The sequence below is a fragment of the Prionailurus viverrinus genome, chromosome C1, assembly GCF_022837055.1.
Source record: "Prionailurus viverrinus isolate Anna chromosome C1, UM_Priviv_1.0, whole genome shotgun sequence".
Classification (NCBI taxonomy): domain Eukaryota; kingdom Metazoa; phylum Chordata; class Mammalia; order Carnivora; family Felidae; genus Prionailurus; species Prionailurus viverrinus.
The window spans coordinates 158,943,150-158,969,921 of record NC_062568.1 but is presented as its reverse complement, the minus strand read 5'-3'; the positions used below and the strand labels follow the sequence as shown (position 1 = coordinate 158,969,921).

Here is a 26,772-nt window from a genome sequence, read left to right as displayed (position 1 = left end):
AAATGGAATTGTGAATCAACTTCTGGAATCTTCTTTCAAACTACTTCATGTTGTAATATGTAGCAGATTTCCTTTCAGTTTGAGATAAAATGTCTTAGTTTCAATTTAATGAATTTTTCTTGTCTATTTTTCTTCTTTTTGTTATTCATTTTGGCCAGGATAAATTTGTATTTATGTTGCCAACTTTCCCAGAAGTCTTAATTTGGGACTTTGATAAAAGAACTGTAATTTTCTTCTGTAGAGAGACTCAAGAAATTTTATGAAGGGAAATTTGCTTTGCCGAAAGAGTAGAACAGTCTGCCCTGCTGTTAGGAAACACTTTAGAGGCGACTTATGTGGTAAACAGAGGATTGCCTACTTAATAGTCCCCTTTCTCCCTTTTATGCTGACAGAGCTCTGATTTTATTTATCTTTCTCCAAACAACCATGTCTTCCACAGGAGGCTGGGCTCCTTCCTCACCCAAGGGAGTGAATCTTTAAATGATCTAAGCCTGTGCTTTTAAAAATGTGAGCTATAACCCATCAATTTAGACACTAAATTAATGTAGCATACTTTGACCAACATTTTAAAAAACAAAATAGAACAGCATACAGTGTATTACATGTGTCCTTAGTAACAGCTGTACAAAACACTAAAATACTGCAATCAAATTCAACTAACAGAGAAAAAGACAATTAGGACACCATGAAGCTAAATCTTCTGCTCACTCTATATATCATATAATATATGTGAAATAGTTTATATATAATATATATATGTATACACCATGTTTAAAGCTGGAAAAACTTACCTAAGCTGATAATGATTTGTTGGTTAAAATATGGGTGCATTAAGCTATTCTAGTAAGGAGACACCAGGGAAGGTCTGCTGGAGGGCTTTGAGGAGCATTTTCCTCATTTTTACAAAGGAACCAAAGAGCTTTTATCTTTTTCAGTGGATGTTGTTAGCCATACCAGTTATCTTGAATAGCAGTCACCATATTGTACAGCAAAACTAGGAGGACAGGCTACTTACTAAGAAACTTGAGAAAAGATGGAGGGACCAGGTATATCTCATCAAGACTCTGAATTAACCATGCCTGGAACTGACTTACTGATAGACTTCTTGAGATATAAACATCTTAATTGTTTAAACAATATATAGTCAGATTTTATTTTAATTAAAGCAGTATGTCTCCTAAATATTTAAGATGAGTAAGAATCTATCAGGTGGAAAAGTCAGTTCTGAGTTATAGAGGCCAGAATGAATCGTATTACACTGTATTTGGAACAGACTGTTCACAGTGACTAGAATCAGTAAGGAGAAAGAGACAAAATAGAAGGCTAGAAAAATCTTGTATACCATAATAAGCAATCTAAATTTTACCATTTTTGTAATAGATATTATTCAGTTATTAAGTAGGGAAATAATGTGGTGATAAGATCAGATACGATATTCTTTAAAGATTTTCTTAATGCTTTTAAAAGTTAGATACAGTTAATTTTCAGCAATTTCAATATAAACACACAATGTGTATACCTGCAAACAAAGCAGAGTCTTTTTCCTTCTTATAAGCCTTAGATTGAACCGTGGGTATAGGAGAAATGGTTGTAGAACCCAATGTTCTTCTATGCTCTTGTTTATTCTGTGAATAAGATCATGCAAAGGCTTAGAATTTTTTTTTTACCTGAACACTAGGAAAACTGGAAAACTATCTCAGAAATTATTTCTCTCTATGTATATTGATAAATAATTTAAATCTGATTATTCACACTTGGAATATATAATTATAATAACTAACAGCTGTATAGTTCTTTAAATTATTTTAAATGTCAATTTATATTTGAGAGAGAGACAGATAGAGTCCGCATGAGGGAGGGGCAAAGAGAGGGAGACACAGAATCTGAAGCAGGCTCCCGGCTCCAGTTGGCAGCAAAGAGCCCAACACAGGGCTTGAACTCATGGACCACAAGATCATGACCTGAGCCAAAGTCAGATGCTTAACCTACTGAGCCACTCAGGCACCCCCCCACCACTCCCATCTAGTTCTTTAAATACTTCCAAATATAGTATTTATTTAATCCTCAAAAACAAAACCCTATAAGATGGATGTTAGTACCACTTTATGAGGAAGAAACAAATCTACAGAAATTTAAAACTTGGACTACGTTCACACTTTTTAATAAATTCTATTTTCTTTGCCTCTAAAGCTTAGCTATTATACTCATATAAAATTTATTTCTCCAAATGCAGGGAAAATCTAAACTTCAAATACTGAGGGGGGGAAAAAGCCCTCTTAGTTTAAAAAGAAACTTGACTCATTCATTGAGTAGATATAGCAGAATACCTCTGAGTAGAATGAGAGAACTGGAAAAAAGATCCAACTTTTCCCAGGTTAGGGTCTCAGATTGGCTCTAGTGTGGAGAGAGACTTTGGTGAATCCATTATGTCACTAGAAAGATTATTGATGCTTTTATTTTAGCAATTAACTTAGTCAGGTTCAAAATACAAACTGTCTCTGGAGCAGCAGCTTACATTTCAGTCCACTTGTTTTATCCTTAGCTGGGCTGCTTGCAGTCTCCCTAAACATGCATGGTTCAGGGGGCAATGAGATACTTGGATAGGGTTTATACATGGAAGATGGGGCTGCCATCTTTGACTTTCTTCTTTCTATTACTCTCCACTCACTTTCCAGAAGCTTGGGCTGCCCTGAACATTGCCCTCTAGTTCTCCTGGCCAGGAAAAACATGTTTCCTATCGGAGGTTTCGATGCCCCATGCAGTGCCAGCTTCATCTACCCTTCAAGCTAAAAGTCATAAAAATAGCCCTGTGTAAGTAAGTTATTCCAAGTTTCTATGCTTTTTGTTGTAACATGCTTCTGGTTTCTTACTCTCTAGGGTCTTCAGATAATATGTGTGTGCGTGTGTGTGTGTGTGTGTGTGTGTGTGTGTTTTCTGAGTATCTTGTCTAGAGTTTACATTTATTGTCTGAGACAGGGTGGGTGTAATAGGGTTTACTCAGCCATACTGAATCAGATTTCTCCAGAGTTTTTACTACCTCTGTTGTCTTTTCCTATTGCATTGTTTAATACTTCCTAAACATCTATAAATAATAGTGGCAATTAAGTGTCACTCTTGCAATGCCATAGACTAGTGTATTGTCATTAATTATGAAGTTGGCTATTTTAAGGTATAATTTTTAAAATTATGCTGGGGGGTGCCTGGGTGGCTCAGTCAGTTAAGCATCCAACTCTTGGTTTGGGCTTGGGTCATGATCTCACAGTTCATGAGTTCGAGCCTTGCATCAGGCTCCAAGCTGCCAGTGCAGAGCCTGCTTGGGATTCTCTTTCCCCCTCTCTGCCCCTTGCCAACCTTGCTCTCTCTCTTTCTCTCAAAATAAGTAAATAAACTTTAAATTTTTAAAAAATAGGGGCGCCTGGGTGGCGCAGTCGGTTAAGCATCCGACTTCAGCCAGGTCACGATCTCGCGGTCTGTGAGTTCGAGCCCCGCATCAGGCTCTGGGCTGATGGTTCAGAGCCTGGAGCCTGTTTCTGATTCTTTGTCTCCCTCTCTCTCTGCCCCTCCCCCGTTCATGCTCTGTCTCTCTCTGTCCCAAAAATAAATAAACGTTGAAAAAAAAAATTTTTTTAAAAAAACAAAAAACAAAAAAAAACCCCAAAAAACAAAAAAAAGATAATAAATTTTTTAAAAACAAAATTATGTTGATATTCTTTATCATACGGCAAGTATTTTTTGTAGTTTTATCAATGATGGCTGTTGAATTTATCAATTATATTTAAAATCTTGCAGGTATTAAAATAACTACATTTTTCTGATGAAACTCCAGGCATAGAGCTGGCAGATATTTAGGGTGAGGATGAAAACAAAAGTTGTAAAGAGACAGGTTAACTGCAATTCTTTGGACTTTCTGAACCAACTGCCACCTCTCCCATTTCCCAGTTACCCTCTCCCACATACAGTTATAGAAAATTGTATTTAATTAATCTCAGGCTAAAATAGGTGCCCTTCTCTTAATAAACTTACTGCTAATGTTTGGTTCTCTGGAGTGAAACTCTCTTCATGCTAGCATTTGGAAGAAAGGCTACCAGTCAAATTACCTTCTCTCTGCCCTCTTATGCTAAAGTAAAGCTAGCTGGTTGAGAACTCTGATGTATACACAGAACAGCTGACTCTCCACTCTGGAGAGATACTTATTTATAAAATTAATGACAGTTTCATAGAAAAATTAACTTATATCTTTACTCTTAAATATGAACAAATGAAGATTTATTAGGTATGATAAAAATCAGTAACTTCAAAAATATCTATCATGTTAAACAAAAGGAATACTGACACCAGAAAAAAAAAGAGATAATTCAAGAAACAGAAAATAAGTTAAAAGAAATGAACTCTAACATCCTCAGAAAATGTTGAGAACACATGTAACAGGAGTCTGCAAAAAGAAAAACAACAACAACTAAGGACAAGAAAGAAACTTAAAATATCATTACTGAACCAAAATGCAATCAAAGGACTAGAATAAAAGGTAAATTTTCAGAAACAAAAAGTAGAGAATAGCAATATAGAGAATCAACCCAAGAAATCTAATATCTGACCATTAAAGAACACAGAAAATAGTGGAAAGAAATTGGAAAAGAAATAACAGAGATATTTTTTAAGATCTAAAGAAAGACATTTGCTTTAGGGTGGGGTCCACAGAACACTGAACAGAATGAATAAAATTACCACCCTTGGGCATATCCTCAAGACATGTGAAAACAATATTGATAAAGAGAAGATCCTAAAAGTTCCAAGGGGAAAAATTAAATAAAATCAACTTACAAAAGACTGAGAACCTTTCATTAACAATACTGAATGGCATAAGACAGTCTAGCAATGTCACCAAAGTTTAGGGAAAAAAATGAAATTAACATATAATTGTACTCAGCTAAATTATCAATCATATAATGGGAAAAATAAATATACACCCAGACATCTATGAACCACTTCTAGGGATGTTCCTTGAAGACATATTATAGGAAAATAAAGATGAAATCCCAGAAGAAATAACAAAACATGGAGTACTAAAATCTGGCAACTAAACCAGGAATGGAATGACCCAGTGACAACTGCAGAACAGGCTTAAAATAGGTCAAATTTAGAACAAAAAGTCACTGGGATCCTTGAGCAATTCCTCCAAGAAGATTAGAATGGATTCTACTCAATAGAGATAATGAGTAAGAAAGCTTGACTATACTCACATATAATGATAAAATTGTATATTTCTTTTTTAGAGACTGCATATCTTACAGGCATAGAGCATGTATCAGACTGTTAGGTTCTTCCTAGCTCTGCCATTTATAATTTGATCTCAGCCAAATTACTTATATCTTCTTTGTACCTCTTTTTTCTTATCTATAAAATAGGAATAAAAATAGTACTTCCTTGGGTTGTTAGGGATGTAAATTTATATGTATACATATATACATATATATACAAATATACATAATGTATATTTATACTACAAAAGTACTGTAAGTACTATATAGATGTTTGCTATTATTATCATCCTCCCACAAGAAAAAAAAAGGCAAATTGAATCTTCGGAAAAAAACACAAAAGTGTATACATGACAGTAAAGGTTTCAATATGAGGCAAACTAACACATGGCATTATTTTTGAGTAACTGGTGGAGAATAAGAAAAGAAAGCCTTTTGCTTGTACATTTTACCCATTGAGAAGAATTGTAATCCTAGCACATTACTTTGTTGCACATTCATTACAATGAATATGTACAGTGTCATCATAACAAGATACTATTTATAGCCTTGAGTTTTAGAATTAACCTATAGACAAAACATGAGGGCTTAATCAGAGTTGCAAGACTGAATATAATCATTGACGTCAACAATGCAAAAGTAAAGATATACCTGACTTGGGGAAGAAGGTGTGAAGGAGAATGGGAGAAAAGGATAGGGCTGCTAAGTTCTTCATTTTACAAACAGGGGAATCAGGAGGTAGTGCTTAAAGTTAATATAAAAGAAAACATATTTAGATATGTTATTTATAGGTACAAAAGTTAACAACTGAGGAAACAAAAAAGTAACTATCAAAGATCCAGAAGAAAAAAAACAGGGGGAGAGATGAAATGTACAGCAATATACATAAGCTAATTCAAATATATTTTACTGACTATATAATATTTAAAGTTGAAAAGCAAAAAAGTAGTAGTAGAAGCTCATTCTTTAAAATTACGGAGTTAATCATAAAGGGAATTAAACCCCCCCCCAAAAGTTAAATATGGTTCCCTTTGAAAAGAGGAAATTAGAACAAGAAGAATGGGATGGAAGTGCTTTGTATACTTATTAGACTTTCTGAATTATTTAATTTTTTAAAAATTCATATGTATATTTTAACTTATTTTTTAAAAATTAAAATGTTGCATATTTTATATAAGATACTAGTAAATTTATTATTATGAGTAAACTTGTGATGCTACAATATGTATTTCTTGAAAGGTATTTATTTAACATGAACCTAAATAAAAGATGTAGTTGAGGATAATACTAGTATTCTGGACAGTGGGTCCTGTAAATTTTCTTAAAAATTATAAAAGGGGAATATGCAACAAAAATTATAATGTCATTAATTATGGTCCAAAGTATGTGTTTCTTCATGCTTCATTTTCCATATTAGCAGTAATCAGGGTTAATAATAAATTAATATCTAAGAGACTCTCTTTTCAACGTTTATTTATCTTTGGGACAGAGAGAGACAGAGCATGAACGGGGGAGGGGCAGAGAGAGAGGGAGACACAGAATTGGAAACAGGCTCCAGGCTCCGAGCCATCAGCCCAGAGCCTGACGTGGGGCTCGAACTCACGGACCGCGAGATCGTGACCTGGCTGAAGTCGGACGCTTACCCACGGACCGCGAGATCGTGACCTGGCTGAAGTCGGACGCTTACCGACTGCACCACCCAGGCGCCCCTCTAAGAGACTCTCTTAAATGACTTTCCTTTGTTGATTCTCTGGTTAACGTCTCTCCCTAGTTTCCTAGATAAAACCTAATGAACAATAGCCAAGGCATGCTCAGTGTTCAAGGCTAGTCAACTACTTTTCTGGATGCCCATGAACCTCTCTGCTCAAAAGGTTATCAAGAGTCAATATTGTTGTCAAATTACTATGTTGTACACCTAAAACTAATGTAACATGTGTGTTATACTTCAATACTACAATTATGCTACAATTTAAAAAAAGAATCAATACTGCTGGTCCCAAGCTTGTTTATAGTAATTGTAACTGTAATTATATAAATAACTATAGTATGCTAAAAAGAAATGGTCTTGGCTATACCTCAAAAGATTACAAATGGATGCATATTTTCATATTTTAAATTAAAATAAAATATTTAATTCATGCATATATTTTTTTATGATGTCCTGTTTTAACTAACTTTATGATAACTGTTAGTCCTTATCATATTCAAGTAATTTCTGCTATATGGACTGTCAAGCAAATAATATATTATTTTCTGTATTATCCTTTCACATAAAGTTTTACATAATATCAAAGATGAAATCACTTTAAAATTTTACGCTTTGAATCCTAAAATAAATGTGAATTTGGGATTCATAGAAGTATATACAAAATTGTTAGTGCCAATCTGAATTTCTACAAAGTAATTTTTAGGTACACAAATTAAACCTACCTCAGCTGTATCCTTAAGATAAAGAAAAGGTCTAAAAGATCTTGAATTCAGATGTTCTTTCATTGGCTCTAAAGAAACAAATCGAAACATAAATGATATTTCTATACTATTAGGCTACTTCTAATTTAACTATCAATAAAATATTTTTTTCTACTTCTAGTCAACTTTAGCAATGTAATTTGATAAACTTAGGTGCTTACATATGCATTACATTTTCAGAGCTAAATATATTCTAGAGTAATTTGCTTTAAAAGCCAATTCTATTAGGGGCGCCTGGGTGGCTCAGTCGGTTAACTGTCCAACTTCGGCTCAGGTCATGATCTCACAGTTCATGAGTTTGAGCCCCACGTCAGGCTCTGTGCTGACAGCTCAGAGCCTAGAGCCTGCTTCGGATTCTGTGTCTCCCTCTTTCTCTGCCCCTCCCCCACTCATTCTCTGCCTCTCAAAAATAAAGAAATGTAGTAAAATTTTTTTTTTTTAAAGCCAATTCCATTAACAGAATTTATAACTTTTGATTATTAACTCCTGACTACTTATCAGAAACTATTGAGGTCAGAGCTATGACCCAGAACACACAACTAAGTGGTATGTTCTTGGAAAAAAATGGATTTCTAAACAAAATGGAATCATAATGAAAGGAATCTTTTCATTAATTCCTTTGAAAAGAGAAATATTCCCCTCAACCTGAACCCCATCTCAGCTCTAATTATTTATTAACCTGGGTTATCCTTTAATGGATTTTCTTAAGGTAGGTATGGTGTTAGGTCAAGCATACAGACTTTGGATTTAGATAGTCTGGGACCAAAGCCTACTTTTTTGTCTGTAAGTCATATACCCTTACATAAGTTATTTAACTTCCATGAGCCTTAGTTTTCTGATCTGTTAAGGGGAAATAATAGTACTATCTTAGAGGAATGCTGTGAGGAGGAAATGAAATAATAGATGTAACTAATTTAATAGTATCTGGCATTCATTCAGTCAACAGTTATTTATTTTTAATTTTTTTAATGTTTATTCATTTTTGAGTGACAGAGAGAGAGTGTCAGTGGGGGAGGAGCAGAGAGAGGGAGACAGAATCCAAAGCTCGAAGCTGTCAGCACAGAGCCCGACACGGGGCTCAAACTCACAAACTGTGAGATCATGACCTGAGCTGAAGTTGGACACTTAACCGACTAAGCCACTCAGGCACCCCAACAGTTACTTACTGATCACCTACTACATGCCAGCACTGGTGTTAGACACTGTAATTGTGATTCCTGTGCCCAGTGATACATACATTTTAGTGGGTAATACAGATAATAAACAAGTAAGACAAAGAAGTGAATAATTATAAATTAAGATACATGCTGTGACAGAAATAGATTTTGGTGAGAGAGAACAACAGAGTGAGGTATATTTTAGATAGGTTCATTGCTATGGAGTGAATCTATTCCCCCCAAAATTTATATGTTGAAGCACTAATCCTCAATGTGATGATATCTGGAGGTGAGGCCTTTGGGACGTACTTAAGTTTATATGAGGTAATGAAAGTGAAGCCCCCTACGATGGGATTAATGTCCTTGTAAGAAAAAACATGACAGAGAGAATCTCTCTCTCCACCATGTAAGGAATCAGGCAAGAGGACAGCTGTCTGCAAACCAGGAAGAGGGCTCTAACCAGAACCTGACCATACTAGCACCCTGATCTCAGACTTCCAGCCTCCAGAACTGTGATAAATAAATATTTGTTGTTTAAACCACTCAACCTATAGTAGTTTATTATAGCAGCCTGAACTCACTAATAGAGAAATTGGCACTGAGAAGTGAGGTGCTGCTATAACAAATAACTAAAAATGGGGAAGTGGCTTTGGAACTGGGAAATGGCCAGAGGCTAGAAGAGCTTTGAGATCCATAGGAGAAAAACCCAGTATTTCCATTAAGGGAATTTAAAGGAGATTCTGGTGCGAGTTCCCTAAGGTTCTTTTACCTTCATAAAGAATACATAAAGATGGGGCGCCTGGGTGGCGCAGTCGGTTAAGCGTCCGACCTCAGCCAGGTCACGATCTCGCGGTCCGTGAGTTCGAGCCCCGCGTCAGGCTCTGGGCTGATGGCTCAGAGCCTGGAGCCTGTTTCCGATTCTGTGTCTCCCTCTCTCTCTGCCCCTCCCCCGTTCGTGCTCTGTCTCTCTCTGTCCCAAAAATAAATTTAAAAAAAAAAAAAAAACGTTGAGAAAAAAAAAAGGTGGCTCAGTCGGTTGAGCATCTGAATTCAGCTCAGGTCATGATCTCACGGTTTGTGAGTTTGAACCCCGTGTTGGGCTCTGTGCTGACAGCTCAGAGCCTGGAGCCTGCTTTGAGTTCTATGTCTCCCTCTCTCTCTCTGCCCCTCCCTGCCCCTGCTCACACTCTGCTTTCTCTCTCTCTCAAAAATAAACATTAAAAATTTTTTTAAAAAGAATACATAATCAAGTACAGAAATGTTGGTAGATCTATGGATGGTAAAAGCCATTCTCAATGAGGTCTCATAGAAATTAGGCACGTATTATTTAACAATGAAGAAAAGGTTATCCTTGTTATCAAGTGACAAGGAACTTGGCTGAACTGTGTTTGTGTTCTACTGTTTTGGGAAAGGTAGAACTTGTGAGCAATGAAACTGGATATTTAGCTCAAATTTCTAAGCAAGCATTGAAGGAGTGGCTTGGTTCCTCCTGACTGCTTGTAGTAAAATTCAAAAAGAGAAAAACGAATTGGAAGACTGAACTGTTAGGCAAAAATAAATCAGGACTTAAGGATTTGGAAATTTTTCAGCCTGTCCACATTACAAAAAATAAGAAAATTTTCAGCATGTCCATGTTTGAAAAAGAACACTAAGGGTGTGGTAGAATGACTATTTGATAAGGAGATTGGTATGGGTGTGAATCACACACCTAAATAGATATCCCAACAGTGACACTGCCAGTTTGAACTGAAGGGGATGGAGATGAGACATAAATGAATGAAATCTGTTGGACTTCTTGGGTTTTACAGGATAGGACCACAGAGCTATTCACTGCAAATATGTGCTATTCTTCAAGACAGGGAAAGAATGACCCTGAAGGCAATTCAAAAATCATCAGAGCTGCCTCCTCAGTTTCAAATGGGGTTACTAATGTCTCAGTTTCAACAGGCCAAAGAGCCTCCACTCAACACCTTTGGAGTAGGGCATCCCAGAGTCTTGGAGTCATGACCCCTACCTGGCATGCTATAGAGGCAGGACCTCTGCCCCAGTGGTTCCAGAAGAATATGCAGCCAGAGAGAATTATTCTTGAGTCTTAAAATCTTAGGAAGTTTACCTTGCTAAATTTTAGACTTGCTCAGGACCTATCACCCCTTGTTCCCTTTTATTTCTCCATTTTGGAATAAGAATGCCTATCCTGTGCCTGTCTGACCTTTGCATTTTGCAAGCACATATACTGTTTGGTTCTAGAGGTTCACAGGTAGAGAGGAAATTTGCATCAGGCTGAATCATTCCTTGAGTCTCACCTATATCTGATTTAGATACTATTTAAATAAGACTTTGGATTTTAACAATAACATAAAAGTCAGACATCAGTAAAATAATTTAAGTGTTCCAAAATTCTTTTATTGTCCAGAATGAGGATAATAATAGATTTTGAAAGGTTACATGTTGTAATTTCTAGAGTTATCATTTAAAGAATAGAAATAGAGTACATAACTTCCAAATTGATAAAGGGGAAAAGTGAAACTTAAAAAACTCAATTCTAAAGAAAACATGAGAAGACAGAAAAAGAAGTATAAAATCAACAGGGCAAATGAAAGAACAAAAAAATAAAATGGCAAAATTAAATCCAAAGATATTAGTAATTGCATTAAGTATAAATGGACTAAATGCTCCATTTCAAAGACAAAGAGTATGATAGTAGATTTTTAATTTAATAGTATGATGTTTATGAGAGATAAATATAGCTTACAATGTTACAAGAAGGTAATAAAATGATGGAAAAAGATATACCATGCAATGGTAGCCAAAAGAAAGCTGGGCAACTACAGCAATATTAAATAGTAAGACAATTACTTTATAATGAAAAAGGGTTCAATTCACTAGAAACATAATTCGAAATATTTATGTAACTGATAACATGGCATAAACTATATTAAAAATCTATAAAGCAAAATTTGACACTGCTTAAAATTTCAACAGTAGAATAGATAAGTTGTGATATGCGGTTGATCCCTGAATAACATAGGTTTGAACTGCATGAATCCACTTACATATGGATTCTTTTGATAGTAAAATACTGTAAATGTATTTTCTCATCCTTTTGTTTCTCTTAATAACATTTTTCTTTAGCTTACTTTATTATAATAATATAGTATATGATACATATAAATACAAAATATGTGTTTATGTTATTGTAATGGTTTCTGGTCAACAATAGGCTAATAGCTGTTAAGTTTAGGGGAATCACAAGTTATATGTGGATTTTTGACTGCACTAGAGTCAGTGCCCCTAACCACCCTGTTGTTTAAGGATAGGTGTACAGTATTTTATTTTATTATTATTATTTTTTATTATATGAAATTTATTGTCAAATTAGTTTCCATACAACACCCAGTGCTCATCCCAAAAGGTGTACAGTATTTTAATGATGGAGAAAATAAATTAAGAAGAGCAATAGAGGAGTAAAATAGCAGGAAAACAAGAGATATGGGTTCCCAAACCCCTAAGAGGAAAATTTTAAGAAGGAAGGAATGATTGACCAACTATACTTGTTATTAAAATGTGGAAGAAAATAAAAACAGAAAAATATTATTTGGATTTAGCAATGGAGATCATTGGTATTCTTGATCAGTGCAGCTTCAGTAGGATGGTGGAGGTGGAATCCAGACTGTAGTTGTCTGAAGTTTGAACAAAAGAGGAAGTAGAGACAGATGAAGAGTATCAGAGTAATGAGGCAGTATGGGGCAATGTGGAGTCACGGAGCCTTACCCAAAGGGATCGATGAGAATGATGCAATAGAATGTTTTTTGATAATTCCAGAGAAAGAAAAAAAAAGGCAACACAAAACACTCAAATTCTCTGAAGATGTGGAGAATTTAATGGGTTTACATTAAATATTCATTTGTTCATTTAGTTTATTACCTGTCTCCCCACCTTATCCTAAAACATAAATTGAGGGCAGATTTTTTTCACTCTTGTATTCCCAGCACCTAGAGTAGAGACTGACACATAGTACGTGTGTAATAAATATCTATTGGGTGCACAAATTTTCCTGGTAAATTTTTATTCAACTTTCTTACAATATTATAAGTGCTTGTTCCTAGCTTACAGATTCCTTAATGTTCTAAGAAAGTAAGTTCCTTTACACTTTCTGTAAATAAGTTTTTATTAAGCAAGATGTCCATACTTGATTGATTTCTTTTTTTTTTAACAATAAGGAAACTCTTAGGGTAGAGCTGAAAGGAAACTCAGAAGCTTTCTTTCAAGAAAAATAAACAAACATAAAAATATATTCTTAATTTGTGAACTGCATAAATTGTCCATTCTGATATTTAACGTCTCTACTGCTTAGGAAATTCTTTATAGTTCACTGAAATCTTTCACACTGCAGTTATACACCATATACTTTCAAGAAAATTCTTTCCACAGAGACATCCAATGGTCAAGAGCTTTTAAGATATACATTAATAAATAATAAAGTATATAATACAAGCAAAACCACTCATTAATAAGTTAAAGGAGAAGTAAATATGGTACGCAGAGCATTACCTATTGACTTGCTTTCTTGATTTTTTATATTTGTTGGTACAAAGTGTGGTCTTAAATTTAATGTTTCAAAATCACTCTTTGTAGGTTCAGGCTCATTTTTAAAGGAGACATATCTAGAAAAAATAAAATTAATCTAAGTTAAAGTAATCAGAAAAATCTACAAAACTAATCTAAAAAATAAATTTTGAGAAATGTGGTGAAATGCAGATTGAATGTTGTTGTATTAGTACTATTATAGTACAAAGTGTGAAACGTTGGTACTAAGCCAGAGATGAAAGTATTCGTGATAATCACTTGAAGTAGAGACAGATAGTAAGCTACTGTTGTCATAGGATTGAGGGCACTCTAGGAAACTATAGTTCACAAGCTGATTAACCCTTTAAAAAATATGCTGGAAATTCATTAAATGAGATATTGGAGACATTGTCAGACCTGAGTCAAAGTGGTGGGACCCAGAGTTAGGGTCACTTCAGATACCAAAATAATATACTAGATAGGATCACAGCATTTATTTACCATACAGGAAATTTTCTCCACTAAATTCTTTGACTACTGATAGTATGTAATAAAGTTAATAGTATTACCTAATTCATGATATTTCTGACCTCTAAATGCTGGGGTAATCCATGACTCAGTCTTCTGACCTCCAACACTCACCCTCAGTTGATATCTAATCTCACATCTTCACGTATTATCTATATGCTCATGTCCCTGAGATTTATAAATCCAGGCCCTGAAACTCTTCCCTGAGCTCCAGATTTATATATCCAACTGCTACATGACTTCTGCAGTTAGGTATATCATAGGCATCTCAAACTTAACACATTCAAAACCAAATCTTTGCTTCTGCTTTCTTCCCAATCGTTGAGGCTTCCCCATCTCCATTCAACCAAAGGCTTAAGCCAAAAACTTGACAATATCTTTGATTTCTTTCTCTCACTCCTCATTCCCATCTGTTGGCAAACCCCACTGGGTATTTCTTTGAAATACGTCCCAAATCAAACTACTTTATTTCTTGTTACTTCTACCCTAGTCCAAGACACCTTCATCTCCCATCTGAGCTACTTCTATGTGTCTCTCGCCTTCTATCTGCTCTCTCTGCTATCACTCATCCCCTACAGTCTATTCCTAATGCAACCATGGTGGCATCTGTAAAATATAAATGTGATTGCCATTTCCCTCCAAGTGTTTCCTACTGGACTAAAATAAAGTTCAAAATCCTCACTCCAAGACAGAAACTGTCCCTAGTTCTCATGTTTCTAAGTAGAGGAACTTCGATTGAATGTCCTTTCAGGCCTCTCCGTGCACCTCCCCAAGCCCCACCTCTACATGGAAGCAGAGCGAATTTTCCAACTGTTTGGTTTGAGGAAAGGAATTTAAGCTCCCACTTGAGGACCTTGGTACTTGCTCATCCTCTGCCTGTAATATTTCCCAGTGATTGCCAAGGGTTACTCCCTTAAGTTATAAGAGAGCATTTTGTAAGACTCTGCTCAATTTCCATTTCTCCACAAAGGTTTTTTCCTGCCCCTTTCTCTATTTAAAATAGTAACCCCTATCAGTCTTAATTCATTTAATTTACTATCATTTTCTTCATAGTATTTATCACTAATGGATTGACATTAAATATTCATTTGTTCATTTAGTTTATTATCTGTCTCCCCACCTTATCCTAAAACATAAACTGAGTGAGGATTTTGTTCACTTGTATTCCCAGCACCTAGAATAGGGACTGACACATAGTACATGTGTAATAAACATCTGCTGAGTGTACAAATTTTCCTGGTAAATTTTGACTAAACTTTCTTTTTTTTTTTTTTTTTTTTTTTTTTTTTTTTTTTTTTTTATATGAAATTTATTGACAAATTGGTTTCCATACAACACCCAGTGCACATCCCAAAAGGTGCCCTCCTCAATACCCATCACCCACCCTCTCCTCCCTCCCACCCCCCATCAACCCTCAGTTTGTTCTCAGTTTTTAAGTCTCTTATGCTTTGGCTCTCTCCCATTCTAACCTCTTTTTTTTTTTTTTTTCCTTCCCCTCCCCCATGGGTTCCTGTGAAGTTTCTCAGGATCCACATAAGAGTGAAACCATATGGTATCTGTCTTTCTCTGTATGGCTTATTTCACTTAGCATCACACTCTCCAGTTCCATCCACGTTGCTACGAAAGGCCATATTTCATTTTTTCTCATTGCCACGTAATATTCCATTGTGTATATAAACCACAATTTCTTTATCCATTCATCAGTTGATGGACATTTAGGCTCTTTCCATAATTTGGCTATTGTTGAGAGTGCTGCTATGAACATTGGGGTACACGTGGCCCTATGCATCAGTGCTCCTGTATCCCTTGGATAAATTCCTAGCAGTGCTATTGCTGGGTCATAGGGTAGGTCTATTTTTAATTTTCTGAGGAACCTCCACACTGCTTTCCAGAGCGGCTGCACCAATTTGCATTCCCACCAACAGTGCAAGAGGGTTCCCGTTTCTCCACATCCTCTCCAGCATCTATAGTCTCCTGATTTGTTCATTTTGGCCACTCTAACTGGCGTGAGGTGATACCTGAGTGTGGTTTTGATTTGTATTTCCCTGATAAGGAGCGACGCTGAACATCTTTTCATGTGCCTGTTGGCCATCCGGATGTCTTCTTTAGAGAAGTGTCTATTCATGTTTTCTGCCCATTTCTTCACTGGGTTATTTGTTTTTCGGGTGTGGAGTTTGGTGAGCTCTTTATAGATTTTGGATACTAGCCCTTTGTCCGATATGTCATTTGCGAATATCTTTTCCCATTCCGTTGGTTGCCTTTTAGTTTTGTTGGTTGTTTCCTTGGCTGTGCAGAAGCTTTTTATCTTCATAAGGTCCCAGTAATTCACTTTTGCTTTTAATTCCCTTGCCTTTGGGGATGTGTCCAGTAAGAGATTGCTACGGCTGAGGTCAGAGAGGTCTTTTCCTGCTTTCTCCTCTAAGGTTTTGATGGTTTCCTGTCTCACATTTAGGTCCTTTATCCATTTTGAGTTTATTTTTGTGAATGGTGTGAGAAAGTGGTCTAGTTTCAACCTTCTGCATGTTGCTGTCCAGTTCTCCCAGCACCATTTGTTAAAGAGGCTGTCTTTTTTCCATTGGATGTTCTTTCCTGCTTTGTCAAAGATGAGTTGGCCATACGTTTGTGGGTCTAGTTCTGGGGTTTCTATTCTATTCCATTGGTCTATGTGTCTGTTTTGGTGCCAATACCATGCTGTCTTGATGATGACAGCTTTGTAGTAGAGGCTAAAGTCTGGGATTGTGATGCCTCCTGCTTTGGTCTTCTTCTTCAAAATTCCTTTGGCTATTCGGGGCCTTTTGTGGTTCCATATGAATTTTAGGATTGCTTGTTCTAGTTTCGAGAAGAATGCTGGTGCAATTTTGATTGGGATTGCATTGAATGTGTAGATAGCTTTGGGTAGTATTGACATTTTGACAATATTTATTTTTCCAATCCATGAGCAGGGAATGTCTTTCCATTTCTTTAAATCTTCTTCAATTTCCTTCATAAGCTTTCTATAATTTTCAGCATACAGATCCTTTACATCTTTGGTTAGATTTATTCCTAGGTATTTTATGCTTCTTTGTGCAATTGTGAATGGGATCAGTTTCTTTATTTGTCTTTCTGTTGCTTCATTGTTAGTGTATAAGAATGCAACTGATTTCTGTACATTGATTTTGTATCCTGCAACTTTGCTGAATTCCTGTATCAGTTCTAGCAGACTTTTGGTGGAGTCTATCGGATTTTCCATGTATAATATCATGTCATCTGCAAAAAGCGAAAGCTTGACTTCATCTTTGCCAATTTTGATGCCTTTGATTTCCTTTTGTTGTCTGATTGCTGATGCTAGAACTTCCAGCACTATGTTAAACAGCAGCGGTGAGAGTGGGCATCCTTGTCGTGTTCCTGATCTCAGGGAAAAAGCTCTCAGTTTTTCCCCGTTGAGGATGATGTTAGCTGTGGGCTTTTCATAAATGGCTTTTATGATCTTTAAGTATGTTCCTTCTATCCCGACTTTCTCAAGGGTTTTTATTAAGAAAGGGTGCTGGATTTTGTCGAAGGCCTTTTCTGCATCGATTGACAGGATCATATGGTTCTTCTCTTTTTTTTTGTTAATGTGATGTATGACGTTGATTGATTTGCGAATGTTGAACCAGCCCTGCATCCCAGGAATGAATCCCACTTGATCATGGTGAATAATTCTTTTTATATGCCGTTGAATTCGATTTGCTAGTACCTTATTGAGAATTTTTGCATCCATATTCATCAGGGATATTGGCCTGTAGTTCTCTTTTTTTACTGGGTCTCTGTCTGGTTTAGGAATCAAAGTAATACTGGCTTCATAGAATGAGTCTGGAAGTTTTCCTTCCCTTTCTATTTCTTGGAATAGCTTGAGAAGGATAGGTATTATCTCTGCTTTAAACGTCTGGTAGAACTCCCCTGGGAAGCCATCTGGTCCTGGACTCTTATTTGTTGGGAGATTTTTGATAACCGATTCAATTTCTTCGCTGGTTATGGGTCTGTTCAAGCTTTCTACTTCCTCCTGATTGAGTTTTGGAAGAGTGTGGTTGTTCAGGAATTTGTCCATTTCTTCCAGGTTGTCCAGTTTGTTGGCATATAATTTTTCATAGTATTCCCTGATAATTGTTTGTATCTCTGAGGGATTGGTTGTAATAATTCCATTTTCATTCATGATTTTATCTATTTGGGTCATCTCCCTTTTCTTTTTGAGAAGCCTGGCCAGAGGTTTGTCAATTTTGTTTATTTTTTCAAAAAACCAACTCTTGGTTTCGTTGATCTGCTCTACAGTTTTTTTAGTTTCTATATTGTTTATTTCTGCCCTGATCTTTATTATTTCTCTTCTTCTGCTGGGCTTAGGCTGCCTTTGCTGTTCTGCTTCTAGTTCCTTTAGGTGTGCTGTTAGATTTTGTATTTGGGATTTTTCTTGTTTCTTGAGATAGGCCTGGATTGCAATGTATTTTCCTCTCAGGACTGCCTTTGCTGCGTCCCAAAGCGTTTGGATTGTTGTATTTTCATTTTCATTTGTTTCCATATATTTTTTAATTTCTTCTCTAATTGCCTGGTTGACCCACTCATTCGTTAGTAGGGTGTTCTTTAACCTCCATGCTTTTGGAGGTTTTCCAGACTTTTTTCTGTGGTTGATTTCAAGCTTCATAGCATTGTGGTCTGAAAGTAAGCATGGTATAATTTCAATTCTTGTAAACTTATGAAGGGCTGTTTTGTGACCCAGTATATGATCTATCTTGGAGAATGTTCCATGTGCACTCGAGAAGAAAGTATATTCTGTTGCTTTGGGATGCAGAGTTCTAAATATATCTGTCAAGTCCATCTGATCCAATGTCTCATTCAGGGCCCTTGTTTCTTTATTGACCGTGTGTCTAGATGATCTATCCATTTCTGTAAGTGGTGTATTAAAGTCCCCTGCAATTACCACATTCTTATCAATAAGGTTGCTTATGTTTGTGAGTAATTGTTTTATATATTTGGGGGCTCCGGTATTCGGTGCATAGACATTTATAATTGTTAGCTCTTCCTGATGGATAGACCCTGTAACTATTATATAATGTCCTTCTTCATCTCTTGTTACAGCCTTTAATTTAAAGTCTAGTTTGTCTGATATAAGTATGGCTACTCCAGCTTTCTTTTGGCTTCCAGTCGCATGATAAATAGTTCTCCATCCCCTCACTCTCAATCTAAAGGTGTCCTCAGGTCTAAAATGAGTCTCTTGTAGACAGCAAATAGATGGGTCTTGTTTTTTTATCCATTCTGATACCCTATGTCTTTTGGTTGGCGCATTTAATCCATTTACATTCAGTGTTATTATAGAAAGATACGGGTTTAGAGTCATTGTGATGTCTGTATGTTTTATGCTTGTAGTGATGTCTCTGGGACTTTGTCTCACAGGGTCCCCCTTAGGATCTCTTGTAGGGCTGGTTTAGTGGTGACAAATTCCTTCAGTTTTTGTTTGTTTGGGAAGACCTTTATCTCTCCTTCTATTCTAAATGACAGACTTGCTGGATAAAGGATTCTCGGCTGCATATTTTTTCTGTCTAGCACCCTGAAAATCTCGTGCCAATTCTTTCTGGCCTGCCAAGTTTCAAAAGAGAGATCAGTCACGAGTCTTATAGGTCTCCCTTTATATGTGAGGGCACGTTTACCCCTTGCTGCCTTCAGAATTTTCTCTTTATCCTTGTATTTTGCCAGTTTCACTATGATATGTCGTGCAGAAGATCGATTCAAGTTACGTCTGAAGGGAGTTCTCTGTGCCTCTTGGATTTCAATGCCTTTTTCCTTCCCCAGTTCCGGGAAGTTCTCAGCTATTATTTCTTCAAGTACCCCTTCAGCACCTTTCCCTCTCTCTTCCTCCTCTGGGATACCAATTATGCGTATATTATTTCTTTTTATTGTATCACTTAATTCTCTAATTTTCCCCTCATACTCCTGGATTTTTTTATCTCTCTTTTTCTCAGCTTCCTCTTTTTCCATAACTTTATCTTCTAGTTCACCTATTCTCTCCTCTGCCTCTTCAAGCCGAGCTGTGGTGGTTTCCATTTTGTTATGCATTTCGTTTAAAGCGTTTTTCAGCTCCTCGTGACTGTTCCTTAGTCCCTTGATCTCTGTAGCAAGAGATTCTCTGCTGTCCTGTATACTGTTTTCAAGCCCAGCGATTAATTTTATGACTATTATTCTAAATTCACTTTCTGTTATATTATTTAAATCCTTTTTGATCAGCTCATTAGCTGTTGTTATTTCCTGGAGATTCTTCTGAGGGGAGTTCTTCCGCTTGGTCATTTTGGATAGTCCCTGGAGTGGTGCGGACCTGCAGGGCACTTCCCCTGTGCTGTAGTGTATAACTGGAGTTGGTGGGCGGGGCCGCAGTCAGACCTGATGTCTGTCCCCAGCCCACCGCTGGGGCCACGGTCAGACTGGTGTGTGCCTTCTCTTCCCCTCTCCTAGGGGCGGGATTCACTGTGGGGTGGTGTGGCTCGTCTGGGCTACTTGCACCGTGCCAGGCTTGTGATGCTGGGGATCTGGCGTATTAGCTGGGGTGGGTAGGCAAGGTGCTCGGGGGCAGGAGGGGCAGGCTTAGATCGCTTCTCCTTAGGTGATCCACTTCAGGAGGGGCCCTGTGGCAGCGGGAGGGAGTCAGATCCGCTGCCGGAGGTTTGGCTCCGCCGAAGCGCAGAGTTGGGTGTTTGCGCGGAGCGAGCAAGTTCCCCGGCAGGAACAGGTTCTCTTTGGGATTTCGGCTGGGGGATGGGCGGGGGAGATGGCGCTGGCGAGCGCCTTTGTTCCCCACCAAACTGAGCTCTGTTGTCAGGGGGCTCAGCAGCTCTCCCTCCCTTTGTCCTCCAGCCTTCCCGCTTTCCGAGCAGAGCTGTTAACTTATGACCTCCCAGACGCTAAGTCGCGCTTGTTGTGGGAACACAGTCCGTCAGGCCCCTCCGCTTTTGCAAGCCAGACTCGGTGGCTGTGCTTGGCCGGCGAGCCGCCCCTCCGCCCCGGCTCCCTCCCGCCAGTCCGTGGAGCGCGCACCGCCTCGCCGCCCTTCCTACCCTCTTCCGTGGGCCTCTCGTCTGCGTTTGGCTCCGGCGACTCCGTTCTGCTAATCCTCTGGCGGTTTTCTGGGTTATTTAGGCAGATGTAGATGGAATCTAAGTGATCAGCAGGACGTGCGGTGAGCCCAGCGTCCTCCTAAGCCGCCATCTTGCCCTCATAAATCTTGACTAAACTTTCTTATAATCTTAAAATTTCCAATGAGATTTTAGTGTATTCTCTTTGGATTTTTCAGTAAACATTCATTTAACCTTCATAAAACATTTTATCTATTCCTTTCAAAACATTTATATTTTTGTATTATGTTCTTGTTTAATATCACTGGCAAGCACTTCTAGAATAGTACAGTTTATTGGTGAGAATGGGCATCCTTCTGGTTCTAATTTAAATGGAAATGCGTCAAGGCTTCCATCCTAAGGATGAAGTTGGCTATACAGTCTTCTTAAGGAGTAATTTTTTTTATCCTTATCTTACTAAAGTATTTTTCAAATACATTTACAGAGACTATATAGAGATGTTTGGATATGGATTTCCTTATGGTGAACTAGAGAGTGTGGACTTTGGAGTTGGACCTTACTTTGCATCTTGACTCTACGTGAAGTTCTGCAGAATACTGATTTCCTCTGAATTTGTCTTTCACAGGCCAAATGCAGTAATAGCTATCTTATAGGGTTAGTATAAGAAATACGAAAAATAAAGTTCAGAAGTTGCTTAGCAAAATGTTTGGGACATAAGAAGAGGTCAAATTTCAGTTCATTTGTTTTATCCTTCGCTGGGTTGGTTTATAAGATTGATTATACACAAACTCTGCCCACAACTGACCTTGACTTTCCTTTCTAGTTTATATAGCCTCTTGTCATATTGTTTTATTTCTTAAAAACTTTATTATATGGATTAATTTTAAGGATTTAGTTGACTAATAACTAAAATATAAATCCTGATGCCCAGAAGCAGATAGACTTATGGGATAGATAAATGGGGTATAGAAATAGAGTTCTTTTAAGCTCACAGGGACCTGGATAAGGGTGTTCTCCTACTCATTGAATAATGAGCCTAATGTATTTTACCACTCATTTTGCAAAGGAAGGGGAGGAGGGTGGTCACAGTTTCTGTCATTCTAGCTTCTTCCCTAAAAGTAGGTGTGAAAGGTCTGAGATTTGACATTACTTACAAGCTAACGAGTTAGGCTGCCACAGTTTGATCTATGCTCGCAAAGAAGTAGACTCCTGAGTCAGAGACAAAGGCCTGTTTATTACTCACCATGATAGGAATAGCATTTTCTGTATCAGTTCTCTGAGCCTCTATTCCACAGGGCAACAAGCAGAGGGCCAGATGACTTCTGCACACATAGTGCGTTGTTACAAGAGTGGAACCCTGAGCTTACAGAACCCAAATTTTTTATAATGACTAGTAACATACCTGCTCTTGCTCAAAGAAAAGCACTACCTCTTTCAAGGCTATTTGTTATACAAAAATCCTTGAGAAGCTAGGAACAAGGTAACCAGTGCCTCTTCTCATAAGATGTACAGAAATATAAGAGATCCATGGAGATTTTTTTTTCCCAGCAGCAGGAAGAACAAATGGGAGGCTAAGAGCCTAAGAATAAAAATTGAGTTCCTAGCACTAGATTCTTATGTAATATAAAGAATTAAACTTGGATTATAAATTTAATGGTTTAATTCACTAGAATAAAATCATAAATCTTCTCTTTATAAGTTGTATTGGTTTTGAGCTGCTTGTAATTTTTTTAATTCATCCACCTTCATTCCCTCTTTTAGGGTCTTATATTTAGAAAAATCCCCTGTAAAATTATACCCTGTTGCAGTTGAGTTAAAGGAATATAGGTAAAGGCCTTGATTTTGTGCTGCATGGGCTGGAGTTAAAGGAAGGTTACTGCATATCCATGGAATGGATATGAAATGGCACTGGTGCATAAAGGGAAGAAACCCAAGATCAGGACACAGCTCAGATGGAAGTATGGGGATTGCTTCAAAAGCTGCCTCTTCCCAAATAGGAATCTGTTATGGATAACTTCCCTGCTTTGGAATGTTTTATGTTTTTACAGAACAGCCACTGTGAAACGAAGGTCCAGAGCTTTCGTTCTGGTACCATGGGAGAATTCTAACTACATTTTTTTGTCATAAAGACATCCAGTTTGGATCTTTATTTTAATTATATTTGATTTTAACTTGCATAAAATATTTCTCCAGGTAAATGTCTCAGAAAGAATATATAGGTGGATTACCTTCTAGTTTTTCATATCCAAAAATTTCTCTTTTGTTCTCATATATAAATGATGATTCATCTAAATAGAGGATTCCTGGATTGCCATTCTGTTCAAAAGTTTAAAATTGTTTATTGTTTTCTAGCCTCAGAGATGCAGATGAGACATATAAAACTCATTTGACTTCCTTTCCTTTGTAATTAACCATTATTTTTATGCCTTTGGACTTAAACAATTTTACTGTAAGTCTAGCAGTTGGTAACCCTTTTGATCTGAAAATTCAAGTCTGTCTTCAAAAAAAGGTCATTTTCCCCTAATATTTCTTTATTTTCTTACTATGTTTCTTACTTTCCTGATTTATGTATTAGGTATATATTTCCAGGTTGAATATCTTGAAATCTTAGTATATATCTTTTCAATCTGATTTTCTTTTTTTTTTTTTTTTGTATTTTCATAAGATATTGCTTCTATTTGACCTTCTAGACTGTCAATACTGTTTTTAACTGTATTCTATTTTTATTTTCCTACTCAATTTTTGATCCAGAAATATTTTTAAATCCCTTTTCCCTGATTATTTCTGTCCTTAAGATATATATTCTCCTAAGTTTTCTTCTGTTTCTTCCATTATCTACCTCATCATGAGTCACTTGTTTTAATTGTCTTTATCTCCCTCCTTCATATGAGTCCCCTTAAATGAGGGATTTCTCTTCAACCTCTCATTTCAATGAGTGTGAGTTTCCTCAGCACATATAAAGGTGAGGCTATTTGAGACTCAGGTAATATCAGTCAGTGACAGATAAGATTCTTTTGCAGAGTATCAGTGGCAAACAAGCTGTCATAAGAGGGTCTCTTGATTAAAGGAGTGACAAATGAAGAGGCCTCTAGAAATGTTTCTTAAATTTTTAGATGTATACTAGAATCATCTAGGGTGCTCTGAAAAAACACCAATGTCCAGACATGCCCCCACCCCCCCCCCCCCCCCCCCCCCCGCCTCCCTGCCCATAGTTAAATCATGATCTCTAGGCAGGGCTCAGCATATTTTCCAAAAACTCTCAAGTGGGCAGTTAGTGTAAAGAGGCCCTGCTCTAGAATGTCAGGCTCCTCTAGGTATGAGCAATAATAAGGAGTCCTCTTCCAGGTACAGAGAAGAGGCAGTGTTCAGCCTAGTAGCGAACCTCTCCCCATAGAGAGCTGGAGTTGATGTTGTTACCTTCCCAGAATCCTCCTGGGGCCTTGAAGGAGCCTGTGCTTACATAACTGAGAAATGGTGTGGGCAGCAGGAATGAGGCATGAATCTCTGCGTCTACTCACATAAAAGCCTCCGTCTTCTCTATCCTTCCTGTTCCCAGGCCACCCTACCCTACTTACCCATAAGTCATACTTTACCTAAGATTTTAGAATTATTGCCATATGTAAACATGGCTTGTGTATCTCATTTACTATCTTATTTTTTAATGATTAGAATATATGATTGCATATTTCAAAAATACAGCTTATTTATTTATTTATTTATTTATTTATTTATTTATTTCAGTATTGGTTTTGGGAGTAGAACCCAGTGATTCATCATTAATATATAACATCCAATGCTCATCACAAGTGCCCATCCCCCACTCAATACCCCTCCAGAAATCCTTGGTTTGTTCTCTGTATTTAAGAGTCTCTTATGGTTTGCCTCTCTGTTTTTATCTTATTTTTCCTTCCCTCCCCTTATGTTTAATACAGTTTATATTTTTATTGCTGGGTTTTGTTTTTGTTTTGTTTTTTTCTGAGTGACTATTGTATGTTGGGGAATTTTAAACTCTTCACACATGTCAATACATTTAATTTGCAAAACAACCCTATGGAATACATACTATTATTATCCACACTGTAAATATGAGGATACTGAGACACAAAAGGTTATGTAACTTGTCCAAGGTCACAATTAGTAGTAAGTAAAGCTAAGATACAAACCTGGCAACTGGCTTATAAACCTCATCCTCTTAATCTCTGTGCCAGTCTAATGTCACATAGAGTATAAGACATGCATATTGAACGAAAGGAAGAAGGAATGTGGCCAATTAAATTTCACTACAGGCTGCAAGAGAATCCTTCATTAATATTTAACTATCTTTTCTGTATGCAAGTTTATCCTATTGTCATAAAACTATTTCTAAAAGGAATATTCTTTTGACAGGTCTCATTATAGATTTATTTTTAGGACAATAATTCTTCTAATGAATAGCCCCTATTAATCTATTAATCTAAAGGGAAATATTTTTGGGAGCCTAAATGGCTGTGTCAGTTAACTGTCTAACTCTTGATTTTGGCTCAGGTCATGATCTCACCATTTTTGAGTTTGAACCCTGTATCAGCTTCCACACTGAGAGAATCCTGCTTGGGATTCTCTTTCTCCCTCTCTCTCTGCCCCTCCCCTGCTTTTGCTCTCTCTCTCAAAATAAATAAATAAACGTTAAAAAAAAGAAAAATATTATTTTTTGTAACTTCAGTAGCTTTGAATTATTTACTGAGCTAACTTTCAGTGACAATTTAAATACCCTTAATCAACCTCCTTATTCCTAACTTGTTTTCTATTTCTTACCACTTTATAAGTAGTAAAATTGCCATTTTCAACTGATAATGCAGCACTAAATGCTTAAGTAATAGAGAAATCACTTTGTCTTTCCTTTATTTTTTTTAAAGGAGAGAGAGAAAGAGAGAGAGAGTGCTCACTCACCACTGGGGGAGGGGCAGAGAGAGAGAGGGAGAGAGAGAATCCAAAGGCGGTCTTGCACTGTCAGCACTGGGTGCTTGATCCCATGAATCTCAGGATCATAACCTGAGCTGACACCAAGAGTTGCACACAAACAACTGAGCCACCCAGGTGCCCCACTTTATCTTTATTCCAGGTAATTTTTAAAAGGGAATTTTGCTAAAATGAATATGACTCTTTTGTAAAAGGTCCATTTATGAAAAGTTGCAGAGAAGAGTATATTTGGTGTTTAATGAGAAATCTTAGAGACTATACACAGATTAGCTGAAAGATATCTTTAATATTGTATCGGTTCCCATTTATCCCAGAAAAATGCTGAAATCCTGAACTGATAGTTACATGGGAAACATGTCTCTGGGAGTAACTGAGAAAAAAAGCCCTAAGAATTTGAATAGTTCTCATTCTTAGTTTTATGTAAGAATCTTTTGGGGAATCTTAAAAATAGTAATGCCTGGGGTCTACTCCAAACTAATTAAAGTAGAATCCAATTATTTTAAAGCTCCCCAAGTAATACTAATGTGCACGTGGGTTGAAAACTACTAGTCTGAAGGCAAAGCACAGCTACAAATAAACCTGGGAAGGTTTACATCAATTAGGTGATCACAGCACCGGGCTGAGAGGCACTATGATATTCAGCAAACTATGGAAGAAAACTGGAATGAACAGATGTTGGTGTTGGGCAGCTAGATCAGCAGGACATAAGCTAGAGCAGAGACTCAAAGGATGGTCCCTGGTCCAGCAGCACCAGCATTACCTGGA

The 26,772-nt window shown here is 37.0% G+C and overlaps 1 protein-coding gene across 2 annotated transcripts in view; it reads right to left on the bottom strand.

Annotated features, from left to right (window-relative positions):
- The window catches only part of CC1H1orf141 (chromosome C1 C1orf141 homolog), a 49,252-nt gene that overhangs the window by 11,491 nt on the left and 10,989 nt on the right, over positions 1-26,772 (bottom strand). For both annotated transcript variants that reach the window (XM_047871532.1, XM_047871533.1), the window contains exons 4-6: positions 13,436-13,548; positions 7,689-7,756; positions 1,520-1,625 (exon numbers count right to left, since the gene is read on the bottom strand). In XM_047871532.1, coding sequence (XP_047727488.1) covers positions 1,520-1,625; positions 7,689-7,756; positions 13,436-13,548 — 287 coding nt within the window. The remainder of the gene's footprint in view (positions 1-1,519; positions 1,626-7,688; positions 7,757-13,435; positions 13,549-26,772) is intronic.